The sequence below is a fragment of the Plasmodium gallinaceum genome, assembly GCF_900005855.1.
Source record: "Plasmodium gallinaceum strain 8A genome assembly, contig: PGAL8A_v1_63, whole genome shotgun sequence".
Taxonomy (NCBI): Eukaryota; Apicomplexa; class Aconoidasida; order Haemosporida; family Plasmodiidae; genus Plasmodium; species Plasmodium gallinaceum.
In genome coordinates this window covers 248,286-268,455 of record NW_021628222.1, presented here as the reverse complement: position 1 = coordinate 268,455, position 20,170 = coordinate 248,286, and the positions used below count along the sequence as shown (strand labels likewise).

At 17.6% G+C, this 20,170-nt stretch overlaps 5 protein-coding genes across 5 annotated transcripts; 3 read left to right on the top strand and 2 right to left on the bottom strand.

The window, feature by feature from the left end:
- Window positions 1-642: 642 nt before the first annotated feature.
- On the top strand, window positions 643-1,066 carry PGAL8A_00116900 (conserved Plasmodium protein, unknown function; the record flags this gene model as incomplete). The annotated part of the gene is made up of 2 exons (XM_028674521.1): window positions 643-687; window positions 914-1,066. The coding sequence occupies 2 exons, from the start codon at window positions 643-645 to the stop codon at window positions 1,064-1,066; spliced, it is 198 nt and encodes a 65-aa protein (XP_028526285.1).
- A 2,244-nt stretch (window positions 1,067-3,310) lies between these two features.
- LipB (lipoate-protein ligase B, putative) lies at window positions 3,311-4,600 on the top strand (the record flags this gene model as incomplete). The annotated part of the gene is made up of 1 exon (XM_028674510.1): window positions 3,311-4,600. One exon carries the CDS (start codon window positions 3,311-3,313, stop codon window positions 4,598-4,600), a length of 1,290 nt encoding a protein of 429 aa, XP_028526284.1.
- A 1,098-nt stretch (window positions 4,601-5,698) lies between these two features.
- IMC1i (inner membrane complex protein 1i, putative) lies at window positions 5,699-7,180 on the top strand (the record flags this gene model as incomplete). Its single annotated transcript, XM_028674499.1, has 1 exon — window positions 5,699-7,180. The coding sequence occupies one exon, from the start codon at window positions 5,699-5,701 to the stop codon at window positions 7,178-7,180; it is 1,482 nt and encodes a 493-aa protein (XP_028526283.1).
- Window positions 7,181-8,255: 1,075 nt separating this feature from the next.
- PGAL8A_00116600 (alpha/beta-hydrolase, putative) lies at window positions 8,256-10,489 on the bottom strand (the record flags this gene model as incomplete). The annotated part of the gene is made up of 5 exons (XM_028674488.1): window positions 8,256-8,359; window positions 8,531-8,812; window positions 8,961-8,998; window positions 9,254-9,843; window positions 10,004-10,489. 5 exons carry the CDS (start codon window positions 10,487-10,489, stop codon window positions 8,256-8,258), a joined length of 1,500 nt encoding a protein of 499 aa, XP_028526282.1.
- A 1,581-nt stretch (window positions 10,490-12,070) lies between these two features.
- Window positions 12,071-18,490, bottom strand: GCN5 (histone acetyltransferase GCN5, putative; the record flags this gene model as incomplete). Its single annotated transcript, XM_028674477.1, has 4 exons — window positions 12,071-12,232; window positions 12,315-12,823; window positions 12,960-13,374; window positions 13,475-18,490. 4 exons carry the CDS (start codon window positions 18,488-18,490, stop codon window positions 12,071-12,073), a joined length of 6,102 nt encoding a protein of 2,033 aa, XP_028526281.1.
- Window positions 18,491-20,170: the final 1,680 nt, after the last annotated feature.

The window sequence follows — 20,170 nt, the reverse complement described above, 5'->3', positions numbered from 1 at the left end:
AAAAAAAAAAAAAAAAAAAAAAAAAAATAAAAAAAAAAAAAAAAAAAAAAAAAAAAAATTATTTTAAAAAGATATATACTAAAAATTAAAAATATTAAAATTAAAAAAAAATAATTTGATCATAATGAAATGTATAATTTGTGATACAAAAAAAAAAAAAAAAAAAAAAATACGATTAATAAAATTTTATTATTGTGTAACATTATTACAGAAAAAATAAAGCACTTACGAACATTTATGTGAGTTCATTTAAAGAAATACTCTACATTTTTATTTGTTTTTGTTTTTATTTTTATTTTTATTTTCATTTCTATTTTTTATTTTATATTTATATTTTATTTTAAATTATCATAAATATAATATATTTCGATCAATTATAAATTTTATTATTTTTTAATTTATGATTATTGAATAAACACAAAGTCATTTAATTTTTTTATTTCGAATTATTTAATTTTAATGTAATGGTTTTATAAAAAAAAAAAAAAATAATAAAAATAATCAAATAATTAAGAAATAATTTTTAATAAACATATATATGTTATTTAAAAAATTTAAGTTAATTTTTTTTTAGAACTATATGCAAAAGTATTGAAAAAATATATTTTTATTAAAGCAAATATATATTTAAAGGAGGTAACAATGGGTGCTATCTTTAGTAAAGATACCAAAAAATTAATGGATAAGGTAAAATTTATTTTCATTTAATATAATAGATAAATTTTATTAGTTTAACTATTTATAAATATACATTTGTAATATTATATTTAAAAGATTAATATTTAATATTATTTCATAATATTTTAAGTAATTTTTCTTAATTTTTATTTCATTTTTACATATATATTAGTTAAAATATTGTAGTTTTACATAAAAATACATTCTTTTTTTTTTTTTTTTTTTTTTTTATTAGACATATGTTTTATCAGTTCGTTTGTGTGATAAGGTTATAAGGCCATTTTTATTTTATTGTTTCACACCCTTAATATTTGGATATGGTTTATATTATAATAATGAATTTACAATAAATCCTCTTAAATTAATTCCAAAAGTATTTATTGGATGAATTATTTATTACAAAATATTAAAAAAAATAATCATATATAAATATTATTACATTAATACATTTTTTCATATATTGTTTATAATGTATGCCTATGTTTTTCTTTTTATTTTTTCCTATTTTTTTAATTATTTGTTAATATATAATAATATGCCTTTTTTAATTTAAATTTCCATAAAAAATTATCTTTTTGATATATCATAATGATAGCATTTTCATTTAATTAGAAAAAAAAAAAAAAATTATCAGTAATTCAAAATCTTAATATATATATAAATTGAGGTAGTTAGATAAAAAAATGTAAGAAAAAATTCTTTTTAAGCATCAACACTTATTTAAATCTTTAAAAAATAAATTCGAAAAAATATTTGTAAAAACGACAGTTAAAAAGATAAATTACTAAAATATAACACTTTAATGAATACTAAAAACAAAATTTAGAAAAATATATTTAAGTTGAATAACTGTTGAAAAAGTTTAACACTATTATGCAACTTCAGCAAATTGTATAATAAAAATTTTTATCAAAAATAAATTTTAAAACATACTATTAAGATAATTACGTAAAATAAAAAATTTTATTAAACATTTTAAAAATAAAAAGTCAAAAAGAAAATTATAAATATTTTATCCTACAAAAAAAAAATACAAATTACATTCAACTTTTCAGAGAAAAAATCAAAATTTCTAATAGATTTAAATTAGTAAATCTGGAAACAATTTAAAATGTACCTTAAATAAAAAAAAAAAATAGAAAAAATTAAGAGAAATATATGTTTAAAACATATCAGTATTATTTTTTTAATTATAAAATTTTTTTGAAAAATTACATTTTCTACAAGAAAAAAGGAGTAAAAAAAAAAAAAAAAATAATCTTCACAAAGGTTATTTTAAATATTCGTATATTAATAAATATAATAACATGAATAATCTCATCAGACAGATTAATAGAATATTTACACATCTAAATAATGTAATTTATAAAATCATATTTACATATATTTTTAATATATACAAATTTTATAGTAAAAATATGAAAGTAATGATACATTTTTTATTGTCAATGTAAAATATATTAAGAAAAAAAGGTAGTTCCTTTTAACTTTCTAATAAGACATAACCAAAAAAAAAAAAAAAGTCATTTTTGAAAATCTTATTTATAGAAATATATATTAAACTATTCATTACAAAAGAAAAAAAAAAATAAAGGATAAAAGTTAAATTTAAATATCAAATTATTATGTAATATTGAAGAAAAATCATTATATAAAAAAGTCATAAAAATATTAGTAAACTTTATACTAAAAAAAGAGTTAGAGATAACAATAAAAATTTTTTTTTAATTTTCATTTTATATTAGTGTTAATATTAAAAAGATGATGAAAGCATATTATGTTTTTATCGTATGATATTTTTATAAAATATGTTATATTTTTTTTATAGTTGTAAATAAAAATATATGTATAAGTTTTTATATATGGAAATACCAATATGGATTCATAAGTTATAAAAATATTTCCTTTTATTTTCCTTATTTTTATTTAATACTTTTTATTATCCCTTATTTAAACTTTATAAACAATTTAAATTAAATTTTTTTTAAATTCACTAAAATAAATAAAGAATACTAAAAAATATATTGCATTTATTTATATATGTAAATATTTAATTTAAATTAATATATTTTTTTATCATGGAATCTATAAAAAATAATTAAAAAGTTTTAAATTTTTAAATAATTCAGTGTTTTAATATATTGTTCATATATTAAATTGATAATTTATAAATAATTTCATTACGTTATTTAAAAATAAATTATCCATAAACCTTCCTTATAAAACAATCAATTAAGGTACATTCGTTCTTCATTTATATAATGATTAAAAATTGAAACGTTTAATAAATTCAATAAATTTATTATACATATATATATATTTTTTTTTTTTTAAATGTTTTTAATTTAAAAAATTTTTTTACTTTAATATAAGTAATCTTGAAAACTTACACAAATGGATATGGGTTATAAAGTACTTTCAATTTTTTTTATTTCTTAAAACATGAACTGATTTTTAGTTCCAAACATAAATTACCTGTGTTATTCATAAAGAAAGAGTTTGAGATATTAGTTAAATTCATAAAATGTATATAAAATTCATTATAATATTATTTTCACAAAATTGATAATCCTGGAATTTATATACATCATTTTTTATGTCCATTTTAAATGATGTTCATTTTTTTTATTAAATGAATAAAATATTACTTGCAATAAAAATTCTATTAAATATAATAATACTTTGTTATGCGAATAAGTGTATCAAAATATTCAAAAATGAAAGTTTCTCAAGGGGAAAATATTTATCTTTTGAAAATCATAAACATAATATAAAAAAAATGTTTATCAAGAGTAATTTTAAAGTAAATATTAAGAAATATAATAAAAGCAAAATATACCTATCAAATGAAATTTATGTTTTTGATTTCAGTAAAAAACTTATAGATTATCGACTAGCTTTTGAATTGCAAAGCTTTTTGCATCAATCAAAAATAATTTTACAAAACGAGAACAGTTTAAATATTTCAAATAAATTAGAATTAAATAAATTGAAAAATTTTAAAAAAAATCTCAATAAATATGATTTTTGTTTTATATTGCAACATACTCCTTGCTATACTCTGGGAAGTGCAGCAGACCCAAACGATATTCTTTTAGACAAAATAAATTATTACGTTGAAGAATTAGAAAACATACATAGCAACTTTAATTCAGATAAAATTATCCAATTTATAAATAAACATGAAAATATTAAAAACGATTTAGATAAGTGTGATAATTATGATGAAAAAAAAAATTATTTTGATGACTTTCTATATAATGCAAATAAGAAAAAGATACCAATTTATCGTATCAACAGAGGAGGTAAAGCAACATACCATGGGCCTGGTCAATTAGTTTTATATTTTATTTTCAATTTAAAAAATTATTCTTCTAATTATAGTCAAAAAGGTATCTCTTCTAATTGTATTTATCCTAAAAAACATTTTGCAACATCAGAAAATAAAGAATATCATGTTCTAAATGAAAATAGTAAAGATAATACTACAAGCATAGAACACTTGTTTGATCTACATAAAACAATAAATAATTTTCAAAAAATTGGGATGGAAACATTGAATAAATTTAAAATAAAAACTCACACCAAAGACAACACAATTGGCGTTTTCTATAATAACAAAAAAATAATATCAATAGGCATGAAAATAAGAAAATATGTATCTATGCATGGAATGTCTTTAAACTTTAACATTAATAAAAATTTCTTAAAATTCTTATTATCATGTGGTATGAATCATAATCATTATACCTCATTGCATGAACTAGTTGAAATACAAAAAAATAATAATATTAACAATAATAAAGAAAGTTATAATAGTACTTTATTAGAAAAATTAACATCTTACTCCATTGAGTCATTAAAAATGATTTTTGATGCAAAAGTAAAAGTTGTGGATGATATATGTAGCATTTTTGCTTAATTACTTTGTATTTACAACTTTTCAATATTTAATTAAGAAAAATACATTTTTGAGAAAATTATTTTTATTATATTTCTTTTTTAATAGCTATTAAAATATCTCAATTATAAAAAGTTTATATGAATATTAACTCATTCATAAAAAAAAAAAAAAAAAAAAAAAAAAAAATATATATATTTAAAAATTACAACACTTTAAATAATCAAAATAAAACCATCTTATAAATTAAATTTACTTACGTTGAATAGTGCATAATAGAAAAAAAAAATTAAAATTATTAACTGGTCAATACTTTTTTTGTTGTGCAAGGGAGCTCTCCGAGTACAAATTTTGGTTATTTCTGACACAACGTAAAAATATAGAGTACAAAATGAACTGTTAATATTTCTTATTCTTCCAAGGTATATTCTTAAGTAATTATTATTTGTAATATAAAATATTGAATAACTGAAAGTATTCACAAAAAAAAAGAATAAATAGCTAAATAGCTAACGTCTTTTTTTTTTTTTCTTCTTTTTTTAGAACATTAACATTTGCATTTTCTTTTTTTCTTAACAAGCTATGTAATTTAAAGAAATGCATATTTTTTATCAGTGTTGAAAAAGGACAAGTTATGTGCATAGATATATGAAAAAAAAAAAAAAAAAAAAAAAAAAAAAATATATTATTTTTAATCATCTACTATGCTTTATATTTAAATTTAATTTTAATTTTAATCAATATTACCGTCCTAATATATATTTTGTTTTTATTTGATAACTCTCTTTTTGACATTTTTTCTGAAAAATTTTGTATGATATATTCTTTTTCAAAAATTTTCAAAATATTTATTGATTATATTCTTGTTTTAAAAGCATTTTTTTTTCTTTTTTTTATCAGTTACAAATTTCCAAAATTGATTTTTTACATATATTGATATTATATAAAATACATCAATTAATACATATAAATACATTTGTATATATTTTTTGTTAACTCCATATATGCACTTTCTTGTTTTTGTTTATATATTTAAATCCATTCCCTTGTGATTTTAAATATTTTGTATACTTAATTTAAATTAATATTCCATATTTATATCCTATAAAAAAATAGAAAATGGAAGGTGAAACAGGAAATTTCCCTTCAAATATTCCATATAGCTTTGAACATTCGAAAAATATTAGTAAACAAATTCTTAAACCAATACGCCAAGAGAAAATAGTTAAAGTACCTGTAACTCAGTACATAGAAAAAATAATAGAGAAAGAACAAGTAAAATACGTGAATAAATACGTAGATGTTATAAAACCAATTATAACGTACAAAACAAAACATATACCAAAACCAATATATTTAGATAAAATTAAATACGAGCCGAAGTTAATAGAAAAAGAAAAAATTATACACATTCCAAAAATAGAATATAGAAATAAAGTTGTAGAAATTCCTGTTTATGTTCATAAGGAAAAAATAATAGAAAAAAAGGTGCCTTTAGTAATTGAACGTGTTGTTCCAGTTCTTAAAATTAAAAAAATTGAAAAAGAAGTATTAACTAATACAGTAGAAATCCCTGAAATCAGTGAAATAACAAAAAATGAAATGAATATAAAAATTTCAAAAAATTCTTATGAATCAAACAAAGAAATTTTAAGTAAAGTTCCAATAAAAAAAAATACTTATGCATTAGATTTAAAAAACAGTAAAGAAGATGTTTATATTCCAGAAACAAGCAGACGGTATGAATCACTAAATGACCCCATTATGTATTCATCAATGCAAGTACATCATTCTGAAATTGATCAATTGAAAGCTCAAAAATTAAATAATGGTAACAGCAATACTACTTCTGAAGAAGGTTCTTACAAAGATCGTTTGTATAACAAAAACGAAACTGGCTATCACGATGCTACCAATGATGATGTAAATTCTAATTTAATATCAGACAATGAAAACAGAATAAATAATACAGAAATTAACTCTAAAGAATATGTTAAAAATATGGAAGAAAATTATTACAATATAGAAGAATTACATAAAAATTTTAATACTACTCATGTAAGTATTCATTTACCTACAACACAAAATGTGGTACAGGAGTCAATTGAACAAAGTTATATGAATTCCTACGATAACAATTGCAATATATCTATGAATCATATAATAGATAATAACTGTATTAATGATAATGGAAACACACCTAATAGATACAATGAGGATAGCATGAAAGCAATAACTAATGAAAAGTTAATTCATGAATCTTGTAATGGCTCAAAAAGATACTCCTCAATACCAATACAGGAAAATAGTCATGGAAATTATCGTGCTATTACAGGGGATCACATTGAAATGGAACAAAAATCAGTTAATCCATCAAATATGCACTTTTCTTATGAAAACTATGCTTTATCGCAAAATATATATGGACAACGATCAATTCCAAGCAAATCAAATTTTAAACCATCTTATGCTAATAGTAATGGACAAGCATTTGTATCAGTACGCCCTGCAACAATTGTAGAATTAAAGCCCAAACCAAGAAAAAATAAAACATCAATTTGCAATTTTATAAATAATTGTTGTGGTCGTAATGATTTATAAAAAAAAAAAAATGATATAAAAATCCTAATACAAATATATTTTGTTTAATATACATAATAAAAGTAGATGCACAAAATATTTTATAGACTTTATTTTAACAAAAATTGTAATTATTCTTTTATTTTATTTATTTATTTATTATTTTTTTTTTTTTTTTTTTTTTTTTTTTTTTTTTTTTTTTTTTTTTTTTGTTAAGATATTATATCTCAAAAAAAAAAAATATTTTCATATATTTAAATTTTGTTTTTGTTTTTTTTTTTTTTACTTTTATTTTGATTTTGATTTGTTTCTGGTTTTTAGTATTGTTTTTATTTTTATTGTTTTATTCTATTGTCCACTTTCATTTATTTTTTATATTAGTCTATATTTTCTTCCTTTTTTTTTTTTTTTTGTTATTTTTTTTGTAAGAAAAAAAAAAAACTATAAAATTTCACAAATAATCAGAATTCAAAAGTATACGTAGATTTAAAATTGTGTACTATAAAAAAAAAATATAAAATTTATTATTATATTTTATCTACATTTATAATTGTTGCAGTTTGTTTATACATTGTTTTAATATTTGAAAAAATGTTTAAGAAATGAAATAAATAAATGTAAATTTTATAGTTTGTGTTTTTTTAGTTTAACATTTAATTGTTCATCTAAAATCAGAACATAAAAAAATTAAATGTTTTTGTATTTTAGTTATTCAAAAAAATATCATTAAAGTTAATGAAGTAGTTCAATAATGAAAAAAATTACAAATATTATATTTTCTGTAAGACTAAAAATATATTATAATACAGAAAAAAAAAAGTATTTTTTATAAAAGAAAAGAGTAAAATTATAAAAAAACATAAAATTTTAAATGTGCAATTATTTATTTTAAAATATATATATATATGTATTAAATTAATTCAAAAAAATAAGCATTTTAATTAATAAAAACAATTAAAAATTTTTCAGATATTAACTGTAAATATATAAGACGGATATTCTGTATTTAATAAACTCATATACGAAAATATATAACTATTTTTTTTTAATAAAATTTTAAAATATAAAGAAATAACATATTTTCTTTTAAATATATTCATTCATTTTTCATTAATTCAAATGGACAATCTTCCTTAAAATACGTAATGGAACTGTGTAGCTTGCTATCCCATGTTAAAGATTTTTTATATGTGTTTTTGTCTAAAAAAAAAAAAAGTTTCATTAAAATTTCGTAATATAATATTACATGAATGGATTAATAAATAGAATAAGATAAAAAAAAGAAAGAAAGAATAACAGAAATATTTGAGATAAACTAAAATTAGTGGAATTTTTTGTTTGAAATATTTATGCTTTATATAATATTTTTACTTGACTTGAGTGAACTTCTCGCACTTTGCATATGTAATATCTTAAAATGCTTTTGATTTTTTTCTCCGTCAATTTCTTTATAAGTTTGATTTAGCTTAATTAAGTTTCCATTATCACTACTTTTTAAAAGATTTATTTCATTAGATTCATTTATAATATTCTCAACATCTGGAAATAAATCTTCATATTCATTAATTATTTTTGTTCCAATAGATTTTTCATTTTTATAATTTTCATATTTTATATTGTCTGCTGATTCATAACGCATAAATTCATTTTCATCTATAGATAAGATACCAAAGAAAAAAAAAAATAATAATAAAACAAAATAAGAACGAATTTTTATTATATCGTGAATATAGACAATATAGAATATTAAAATTTTATATTTAATAAGAATAATTTATTTCATGAAAAAAAGTATTTTTACTTGGATTTATATCACGCATAGAGCATAAAGTAGATTGGCTATAAATTAAAAAAAAAAAAAAATAAAAATAATATTTTTTAAATAATAGAACTATTCATTTTTATATATATTTTACAATTATATAATATTTTATATAAATATCTTTTTATTAACATTTTCCTATAATTATTGTTATTATAACAATTTGTATAATTCATTTTTATTTTATTTTATTTTATTTTTTTTTTTTTTTTTTGTCACGTCTTTATATATATATATGTATATTTTTCTTTTTTATATTATTTTGTTTTTACTATAAACAGTTTGATGAATTAAGGGATGATTGAGTTTTATATTTAAAACAAATAAATCTTTTAACATTGTCAATAATTTTTTTTTTTTGTTTTTGTTTTTTAGTTATCAATTTATCAATAAAATTAAATTCATAAGAATATTTATCTTTTAATCCATTAAATAATTTAGAATATGCAGACTCATCAAAAACTGTTCTTGTATCTGATTCAAAAGAGGAGTCATATAAAATTGATTTAATAGCTACAGTTAATTTATTCTCATATGAAAAAGATTCGTAGGATTGGACTGTTTTTTCAGAAATATAAATGGTTTTATTTGCTCTCTTTTGTTTGTAAGCTAAATATAAAGAATGTGCTGGATGTACAATTTTATCATTTTTTGAAATGATGTAAATTGTAGGTGTAGTAATGTTTTCAATAAAAAATATAGGGCACACATTATTTATATCATAATGAAATTTTTTTTTAATCTCTTTTCTTGCAAAATATAAACAAATATTTTTAAAGATAATCTCCCTTTTTCCTTTGGCGTTTAAATGAAAAGTTGTCTTATATAACTCTGTTAGTGACACATATGGGGAATCTAAAATCTTTTATAATTTAATAATAATGAAGATAAAAATAAAATCAGAAAAATAGAGTAATTATATTATTTAAATTAGGAAATGATAAAATAAAATTATGAAATTAATGGAAATAGATATATAAAAATAAATATATAAAATTTTTTAATATGTTTTTATATGTTACTAGTAATTTAATATTTCCATCCAAAGCTGCTGTTATTATTGAACTTACAGCACCAGAATATTTACCCCAAAGAACAAAATTTTTAATTTTTTCGATATTTCTTAAATGATTTAAAATTAAATATAAATCTTGTGATTCATTCCAACCTTTTGTTGAATAAAATCCATCAGATAAACCACAACCAGCACAATCATAAGAAAAAATAGAACAATCACAAATAAGTAAAATGTGTAATATATCTAATGTTTCTAGTTGACAACTGCTTGTTGAATGTGTATAGATAACACATGGAGTATTTTCATTATAATTAAAAGGAGTAAAGTGGCAACATTTCAATTTCTCTCCTCTTCTATTCTTTATAATTATATCTTTTCTGTAATAATTTTTATCGTAAAAATGTAAAAAATTTGGACCTAAAAATTCTTCGTCATACTCATCTCTTGGATGTCTTAAAAAAAACATTAACAACTCATATAAGTGAAACATTTTCGTTCATTAATTATTAGGGAAATTTAGACAAAAAAAAAATTTTAATCTACATGTAAAATACTCCTTATTTCTCCAGTTTTGTTTTCTATTTTTTTGGATTTAATTTTTATAGAAATTAAATTCATCAAATGAATAAATACATATATATTTATATATTTTTTTTTGTCTCAATTGTGTTTTATTATTTTACATTTTACTTGGAAAAATTTCAAGAAAAATAATTAAACAAAATAAATAATAGAGAATAATACACTTTTAATATTCCATATAATCCATATTTAAGATGATTTTTCGTTGTATCCAATTTAACATTTTTTTTTTTTTTTATATACATTCAGAAAATAATTTAAAGAAATAAAATCTGGAAAATAAATTATCCATTATAAATAATTAAATTTAATACATTTGATTTATTACTAATTTTTATTCATTATATTTACTTTTTATTATATTTCATAATAACATTGAGAAATACATTTAACGAGTAGTACAACACATTAAGAGTTAAATATTTTTTTTTTCTACTTAGACATATTATTCATGTAAAACTTTTTTAAACACTTTTTTTTTTTTTTTTTTTTTTGTCCTATTTTTCATGTATAGAAAATTATAAAAATAAAAACTATTTTTTTAAATTTCTTAATTCATATTATATATAATTATAAAATGTGTATTATTCAAAATATTTCTGATGGATTAATTTAATACACATACAGATAAATATGTAAACAAAAATGAATTTATCATTAATAAAATTTTAACAAGATACTTTATGTGATTATATAAAATTGATGATAATGTATGAATATTTATAAAATCTTAAATTCTATTTTTCTAAAAATTTACAATAAAAAAAATTTCTAAAATTTTTATATATATCAATAATGCTATTTCTATAAAAAAAAATGTTATTATAAAAAAATATAAAAAATCACAATTTTTAGAAAAATGTAAGGTAATTGAAGTGTATTAATCAACTTTCCTTTATTTTTCTTACAAAAAATTAAAAAAAAAAAGTTTATTAAAAAAAATTATAAAACAAAAAATGCGTATTACTTTTTATTTTCAGACGGTCTTAAAAAAAAATTATCCAAAAGTACTAATTTCATATATGAAACTCTTTATGTAAGAATTATATATTTTTTTAAAACATTTGAATATAATTTTTTTTTTTTTTTTTTTTTTATTATTAAAACTATTTAATAGGATTTATGCAAAAACTTATGATTATATCGCGTCTTTTTTCATAATATTAAAAAAAAAAAAAATAATTATATATTACAGTATCCATAATACATACACAAAAAATATTATAAAATCAATAAAAAAACAATAAAATACATAAATTTCATATGTATATGAATACATATAAAATAAAAAATAATCATAACAAGAAAAAAAAAAAAAAAAAATAAAATAATAAATTTATTTTTTCTCCTTTAAAAACAACCCTTAATTTTATATTATTTTATTATTATTACTATTTATTTAAAGAAAAAATAAATACCCATTCATTTTTATCTTCAATAAAATATTTTAAGTTTACTTTTTAAAAATTAACATATTTTAATAAGAACTTTACTTTGCATTATCATTTATGCTTTCATATTTTGGCCATATAAGAGTTTGTAATTCGTTTGCATATTTAAAGTAAATAGTAGTTGGAGCATTGTACAAGCGGCAATTATCAAACATTCTTTTAAGTTCAATTCCAAAATCTTCTTTTGTTTTATATTCCCCCTATAGAAAAAATAAAACACATGAAAAATAAAAATAGATAAAAAAAAAAAAAAAAAAAAAAGTAATACAATATTTTTATTACATGTCTAGCTTTTCTCCTCATAGTAAAAATATCAGTTGGTTCCTTTATGATATCATAATAATCAGGTGCTTCTGAAAGACTAACAGGTTTAAGAAATGGCCAAGCTGATTGTTGCTTTTCCAAAAAATCAAGAACATTTAAAATTTGATCTTTTAATTGAATTTCTTTATTGTGAACTTTTTTTGATATTTCTTTACTTTCCTTTTTCCATCCAACCTCTAATAATCCTGGAATATTACTTGGATGTAAATAAGCTCCTTTATTTTCAGTAAAAAAATTTAAACCTTTAAACATTACTTGTGGTTTTATAAAATGAATTGCTTTTTTTACTGTTTTTTTTTGTTCATATAACATTTCAGAAAGTCTTAAATAATTTATATTTGGAAATATGTAACATTCCATTAGAGTACCACCATCGTAATCTTTTATATACCCAAACCATCTTTCTTTTGGCATTGAAATTTTTTGAGAAAATCCTTGCTTTCTAAAGTAACCAATGGCAAAATTATCTGTAAAAAAAAAATAAAAAAATAAAAAAAAATAAAAAATAACCTATTTCATAACATGAATATGCAATAAAAAATATATATATATATATATATATGATCATGATGAAGGGATGGATATAATTAAATAAATATTAACCTGCATAAGTTAAAAAATATTCAATACCAAATTTTTTAACATGTTCCTTTAAATGATTCATTAGCCTTGTACCATAACCTTTTACTTGTTCAGTTGAAGTAACTGCCAAAAATGCTATTTCTGCAAATTTTTGTTCAAAATATGGCCTAAAACATACCCCTCCGATTACCGTATTTTTTTTAAGTAAGCAAAAAGTATAATGATTCCTATCAAATACAAGTCTAACTATATATTCTCTAGGCATTTTAGGCAATTGTCTTGAGAAAATATTTTTTAATGTTATTAATTTTATTAAATGATCTGGTTCTCTATCATTCGTTATACACTCAAATGTTATTATTCCCATATTTTCTTCTTTTGCTCCACCAGCATCTCTATGTAAATATCCTAATCCTGTTTCTGACGGTAATAAAGACTACATAAAAAAAAAAAAAAAATTTTAATACGTATAAAAAATAAAAATAAATAAATATATATATATATATATATATATATATTTTAATTTATAATATTACTTGTAATTTGTTATTTTGTTTAGTTGCATTAATAAATAACATTAGTGCAACATTAATAGAAATTCCTGCTTCCAAGCATAAATGTAAAAAAAAATACTTTATTTTTTTTTTTACAGCTGTTTTTTTTAAATCTTCAATTATACTTGCATAATTACACAATAAAATTGTATATAAAAAATCTCTTGAAAAACATTTACTTATTAAATTTCCGCTTGATTGTTGTTTTTTTAAAAATGTTTTCCATTTTAAGTATATAGTTTCATAATTAGGATCATAAATTAAATTAGGGTTTGATAATCTAGAATTAACTGGTAACAACTGTTGTAAATTTATTATAGAACATATACTTTTTGTTATTTCAATTAATATTGATTTATTATTTTCAGAAGTACAATCTTCTAAATTATAACTTGTGGAATCCTTTTTACAATTTTTATCATTATCTACATTCAAAATTTTATTCGTTTTTTCAATTCCATCTTCTATCTTTTTTGTGATGCCATCATTTTGATTTTTGTCGAGAGTTAATTTTTTTCTTTCCTCATTGATTTTATCTTCTATATTTTTTTCGTTCCCATTTTTTCCCATACTATTTGATTTTTCTCCATTTACCTCTTCGTTTTTACTTGTAATAGTATCTTTATTTAATTCATTTAATGCGTTATTATTATTATTATTATCCATGCTTGCAAATTTTTCTGTATTAGCATTTTTTTTGTTATCTATAATATTTGAAAGATTGTTGTCACTTATATTTATATCAATATTATTACTATTAGAAACTTTTTTTAATTCATTTAAATCTATGTTTTTTTCAGCATCATTATTATTTTCTTTTAACATTTCTTCATTTTTACTTTCTTCCATTTCGTCTTTTTTACTATGATTTATAACATTTATTTTTTTACTTATGGTATCCTCATTTTTTACTTTTTCTTCATTCTCTTTTTTGTTTTCTTCGTTATCATTTACTGATTTTTGATCTGTTTCTTTTTCTTGATTTCCTTCTTTTTTTTCATCATTTTCTTTTATTACATTTTCTTCATCTTTTACATTTTTAGAATATTTTAAACTTTGATTACTATTAACTTCTGATGCATCCCCTTTATCCTTATAAATTAAGCTTTCATTGTTATAAAAATCAAAAAGGTAATCTACTAATGAGTTTTTCACAATATAATGAACTATATTGTATATTTTTTCATCGCTATTTAATTTAGAGATATACTTACCATTAACAAAATTAATACTCAAATCCAAATCATCAACATTTTTTAAATTAATACTTTCATTAAAACTCAGATTTTCAAGACGTATGTTTTTTATAGTGCTTTTATTATTTTCATTTGAACTGACTTTATTATTTGAGTTCCTACTATTAGAATAATTAGAACATATTTTTTTTAAATTCTCAAATTCATTTGTGTTAGAACTCTTTAAAAACATATTCTTATTGTTTTTTAATCCTAACTGTGTAATACTAGGAACTTTATTTGCATTATTTATAAAATTTGCATTTCCTGAAAAATTATTATTATTACTATTATTATGTAATTCATTCATGAGATTATTAGAAATTGGATTCATTTGATTAGTTGGTAAAAAATTATTATTAGTGTTGTTGAATGAATTAACCATATTAACATTATTATATGAGGGCATATTAAAATGATATGAATTTATATTATTTAATGGAATATTCATAGAATTAAAATTATTCGTGTTCTTAATTAAATTTACATTATTTATACGATTAGAATTATTCAATGCATTAATGTTGTTTACATTATTCATATTACATATGTTTGCATTACTAATATTGTTTATATTATTATTAAAATCGTTATCATCCTCTTTTATAAATGTATCTATTTCATCATGTTTTCCAATATCTTTCTTCTTATCTTCTAATTTGAATTCTTCTATCCTTTGTTTCATATTTACAGAATTTTCTTGATCATCTATATTTTTGTATTTGGTTATTTTTGTTTTACATATATCATTTATTAAATGTGATTTTTCATCAATGAAATTAATATTGTTAATTTTATTTATTTCATTTAATTTATTTATTTTGTTTCCTTTACTTACGTTTGTGTTATTTGTATTCATATGCATAATATGTTTATTAGAAATTATATTATTATTTTTTATAAGTTGTACATTATTATTCATAATATTATTTAAACTGTTTATGTTCATATTTTTACTTGTTTGTGAGATGGTATTTTTATTATTTTCTAAATTTGATTTCATATTGTTTATATCAATATTGTTTACATTCTGATTTATCAATTTACTTTGATTATTTATATTTTCTGTAATATTTTCAATTTTATTATTCATCAATATATTTTTTTGATCATTTCCCAATATATCATATTTAATACTATCATTAGCGCTGTTATTAATATTCTTATTAATTGTGTTATTATTGTTATTAACATCGTTTATAACATTATTATTTATGGTATTATTTTTATTTTCATTAATGTTACTGGTAATCTTAATAATATTATCATTAGTATTATTTATTAAGTTTTCGTTAATACTTTTATATATAATGTTATTGATTCCATTATTAATTTGTTTATTATCAATTTTTACATTATTATTTATACTGTTTTTAGTATTGATAATACTACTATTACTACTAGAATTGTTTTCTAAAATATTATTTCCTTTATCATTATTTACATAATTGTTATTGTTATTACTATTTTTATCACAATTGCTATTATTGTTTCCACCTTTTTCATTATTATCATTATAACAATTATCTTTGCTATAATTATCACTTTTATTAATGGAATCACTATTACTATTTATAATATTATCATTTAAATTATTTTCATCACTATTACTATTGATAATATTATCATTTAAATTATTTTTATCATTATTACTATTGATAATATTTTCATTTATATTATTTTTATCATTATTACTATTGATAATATTTTCATTTATATTATTTTTATCATTATTACTATTTATAATATTTTCATTTATATTATTTTTATCATTATTACTATTGATAATATTATCATTTATATTATTTTTAACATTATTACTATTTATAATATTTTCATTTATATTGTTTTCATCATTATTACTATTTATAATATTTTCATTTATATTATTTTTATCATTATTACTATTTATAATATTATCATTTAAATTATTTTCATCATTATTACTATTTATAATATTTTCATTTATATTATTTTTATCATTATTGCTATTCATAATATTATCATTTAAATTATTTTTATCACTATTATTATTATTATTATTATCATCATCATTATTATTATCATCATTATTATTATCATTAATATTATCATCATCATTATTATCATTATTATTATCATCATCGTCATTATCATCATTATTATTATCATCATCGTCGTTATCATTATTATTATTATTATTATTGTTGTTGTTATTATTATTATTATTATTGTTATTATTATTATTACTATTGTTGTTGTTATTATTATTATTATTATTGTTATTATTATTATTGTTATTATTATTATTATTGTTGTTATTATTGTTGTTATTATTATTATTGTTATTATTATTATTATTGTTGTTGTTATTGTTATTATTATTATTATTGTTATTGTTATTATTATTATTATTATTATTGTTGTTATTGTTATTATTATTATTATCATTATTGCTATTATTATCATTACTGTCATTGTTATTGTAGTTATTGTTATTATTTCCATTGTTATTATCGTTATTAGTATTAGTATTAATATTATTATTATTTTTATTATCATTATTATTATTAGTATTTTTATTATTATCATTCATACTGTTATTTATGTTATTACTGTTTTTATCATTATTATTATTAGTTAAAAATGTATTAGTATTCATTTTACATTTATTTAAGTCATAACTATTTAAAAAATCAATTTTTCTATTAAGCGAAAAATCATTAACAGAGTTATTGTTAACTATTATATTATCCACTTTTCTTTTTAAATTATTTGACGACAATCTTTTTAGATCAATATCATGAAAGGTTATATTTCTATTATTTGAAGATTTTCTTAAATTTGAATTAATCATATCTTCTTTATTATGTATATTTAAATAATTACTTAAAGCATTATTATTTGTATTTATGTCTTTATTTGAATTACATATTGCAGAACTGAAATTATTTTTCATTTTTATTTGATTTATTATAGAAGTGTAACTATTATTTTCATGGTTATTATTTAAATGCATATTTATATTTACATTACTATTAAAAAAATTGTTTAAATTTGAACTAAAATTGCTAGAATTAGGGTTGCAATTACTTGATAAAGTATTATTTAACTGTTTTTCATCTGTAAAATTATTTTTTTGTTCATGATTCTCAATAGAAATGGAATTGCTTAAATTAATATTTAGAGAATTTTTTTTATTCTGATTATCTATATGGTGAATATTTAGATTAGTATTTTGTATTGTACTATTATCTATAAGTGAATTTGTAATCTTTTTATCGTCATTTTTATTACTTAAATTAAATTTTGAATTATATGTATCTTCATTTATTTCTTTTTCCATTTTATTATTTGAATTATCTATACTTTGATTCATTAAAATATAATTATTTATCCCATTTTGTTTAAAATTATTTCCATATGAATTATTATTATGTAAATCTAGTTCACTTTTTAGTTTTGAATAATTTAATATTACCTCTTTTTCTTTTTTTATATTCTCATTTATATGATTTATTTTTTTAATGAAACCATTATTTATAATTTCATTATTATTTGGAGTAAAAGTATTTTTTTTTAAATGGCACTCATTTAATCCTGATTTATTATTAGTATGTTTTTCATTAATGTTAATTAATTCATTTTCATTTTTATATAAATCATTATTAATATCTTCATTAATATTATTAAAAAAATTCTCATCTGATAATTTTCTTTTCTTTAAAATTTCATTTTGACAATTCAGTACATTTTCATTTTGATTACTTAAAATATACTCCATTTTCTTATAATTAAATTTAAAAAAAAAAAAAAAAAAAAAATGAAAAAAAAAACTAAAACTTATTTTGATAATGAAAAGAAAATTGGTATTTTTTAAAATTCACTTAAAATATTAAAAATTAGTTAATTGCAAAAAATAAAAATTTATGCAATTTATGTATTTAATAAATATAAAAAAAAAAAATATATTTTTAAAATTTTTACTTTTCATTTTTTAAAAGATAAATACTATACTTATTTTTATATACATTCATCATAATTGATTTTAAATTTCATATCTTTTTGGTTTAAATTTTGTAAATGAATATATAATGTTTCGAAATTTTTTTTATTAATCATATATATTTTTATTGGCATGCTGAATAAGTATTTTTCAAAAATGAAAAATTTGAATTTTTTAAAAATTAAAAATAAATATACTTATTTTATTTTATTTTATTTATTTTTTTTTTTTGTGTTCTTTCTTTCTTCTCATAATGATGTAATTTTTTTCAAATAAAAATAATGTTATTATTAAAAAATTTTTAACAATAAGATTTATTTATAAAAAGAATAATTTCACAATAAAATTTTTATCATAAAAATATTAAATACATAATTGTTGTGTGCATTATGCAACTTAGAATAGAATTATATATTTTTCCTAATTTATTTTACTGATAGAAATTTAAAGATATAAAAATAAAAGCCATATAAAATTAAAAAAAAAAAAAAAAAAAAGGGCATGAAATCAATGTTTTTATTTTTTCCTCTCAAATATATTTTATCAATTATTATATATTTCCTTTCATCTAATAACTATATAATTAAAACACATAAAAAGATACATATAAATTATATAAACATTTCAATGTTTTAATTATATATTTAAAAGGAATTATATTTATAACTCATCTATTCATCTTTCCATATTTTATAAAATATATATATAAATAATTACAAAAAAAAAAATTGTTATATTTGTAACTTTTAATTATTGGTTTTTTATATATTATATTTAAATTATTATATTTGTAATTTAAGATGTTTAAAAAATTATAGGTTCATTATAACAAAATAATTGTCTTATTCATGATTTTTTTTAATATCTCTTTTTTTTTTTAATGTAATATATATTACTTGTAAAAAAAAAAATATGCCTCATTAATAATTTATATTACTCTTTTTTTATTTTTTGTAATAGTAAGTATTTTCAATTTATATTTTCACAGGAGGAAAATATATTAAGAAATAACTTATGATTTTTGTTGTTATTTGTAGTAGAATCTAAATTTTTTCATATGGATAATTTAATTTATTATATGTGTTATATATATATATATATATATATATATATTAATAACTTTTCATTTCGTTATTTAAAAATTATATCAACATGAAGAATATAGGAAACAAAAATGTTTCACAAAGATGGAAGAAAAAAAAAAAAAAAACGTTCATATGTTATCATAAATAATAATTTAGTTATATAATAAAATCTTCAATACATTTTAAAAAAAAAAAACGTCTAATTATAAGAAATCAATAAATATATATACATAATATAAACCTTTATTTTATCTTTTTATTCAGATTTATTAAAAATTATTTTTACTGTGAAATTAAAAAAAAAAAATGGTTTTATTTTCATTTTATTTTTGTTTTTTTTTTTTTTTTTTTTTTTTTTTTTTGCGTGCAAATA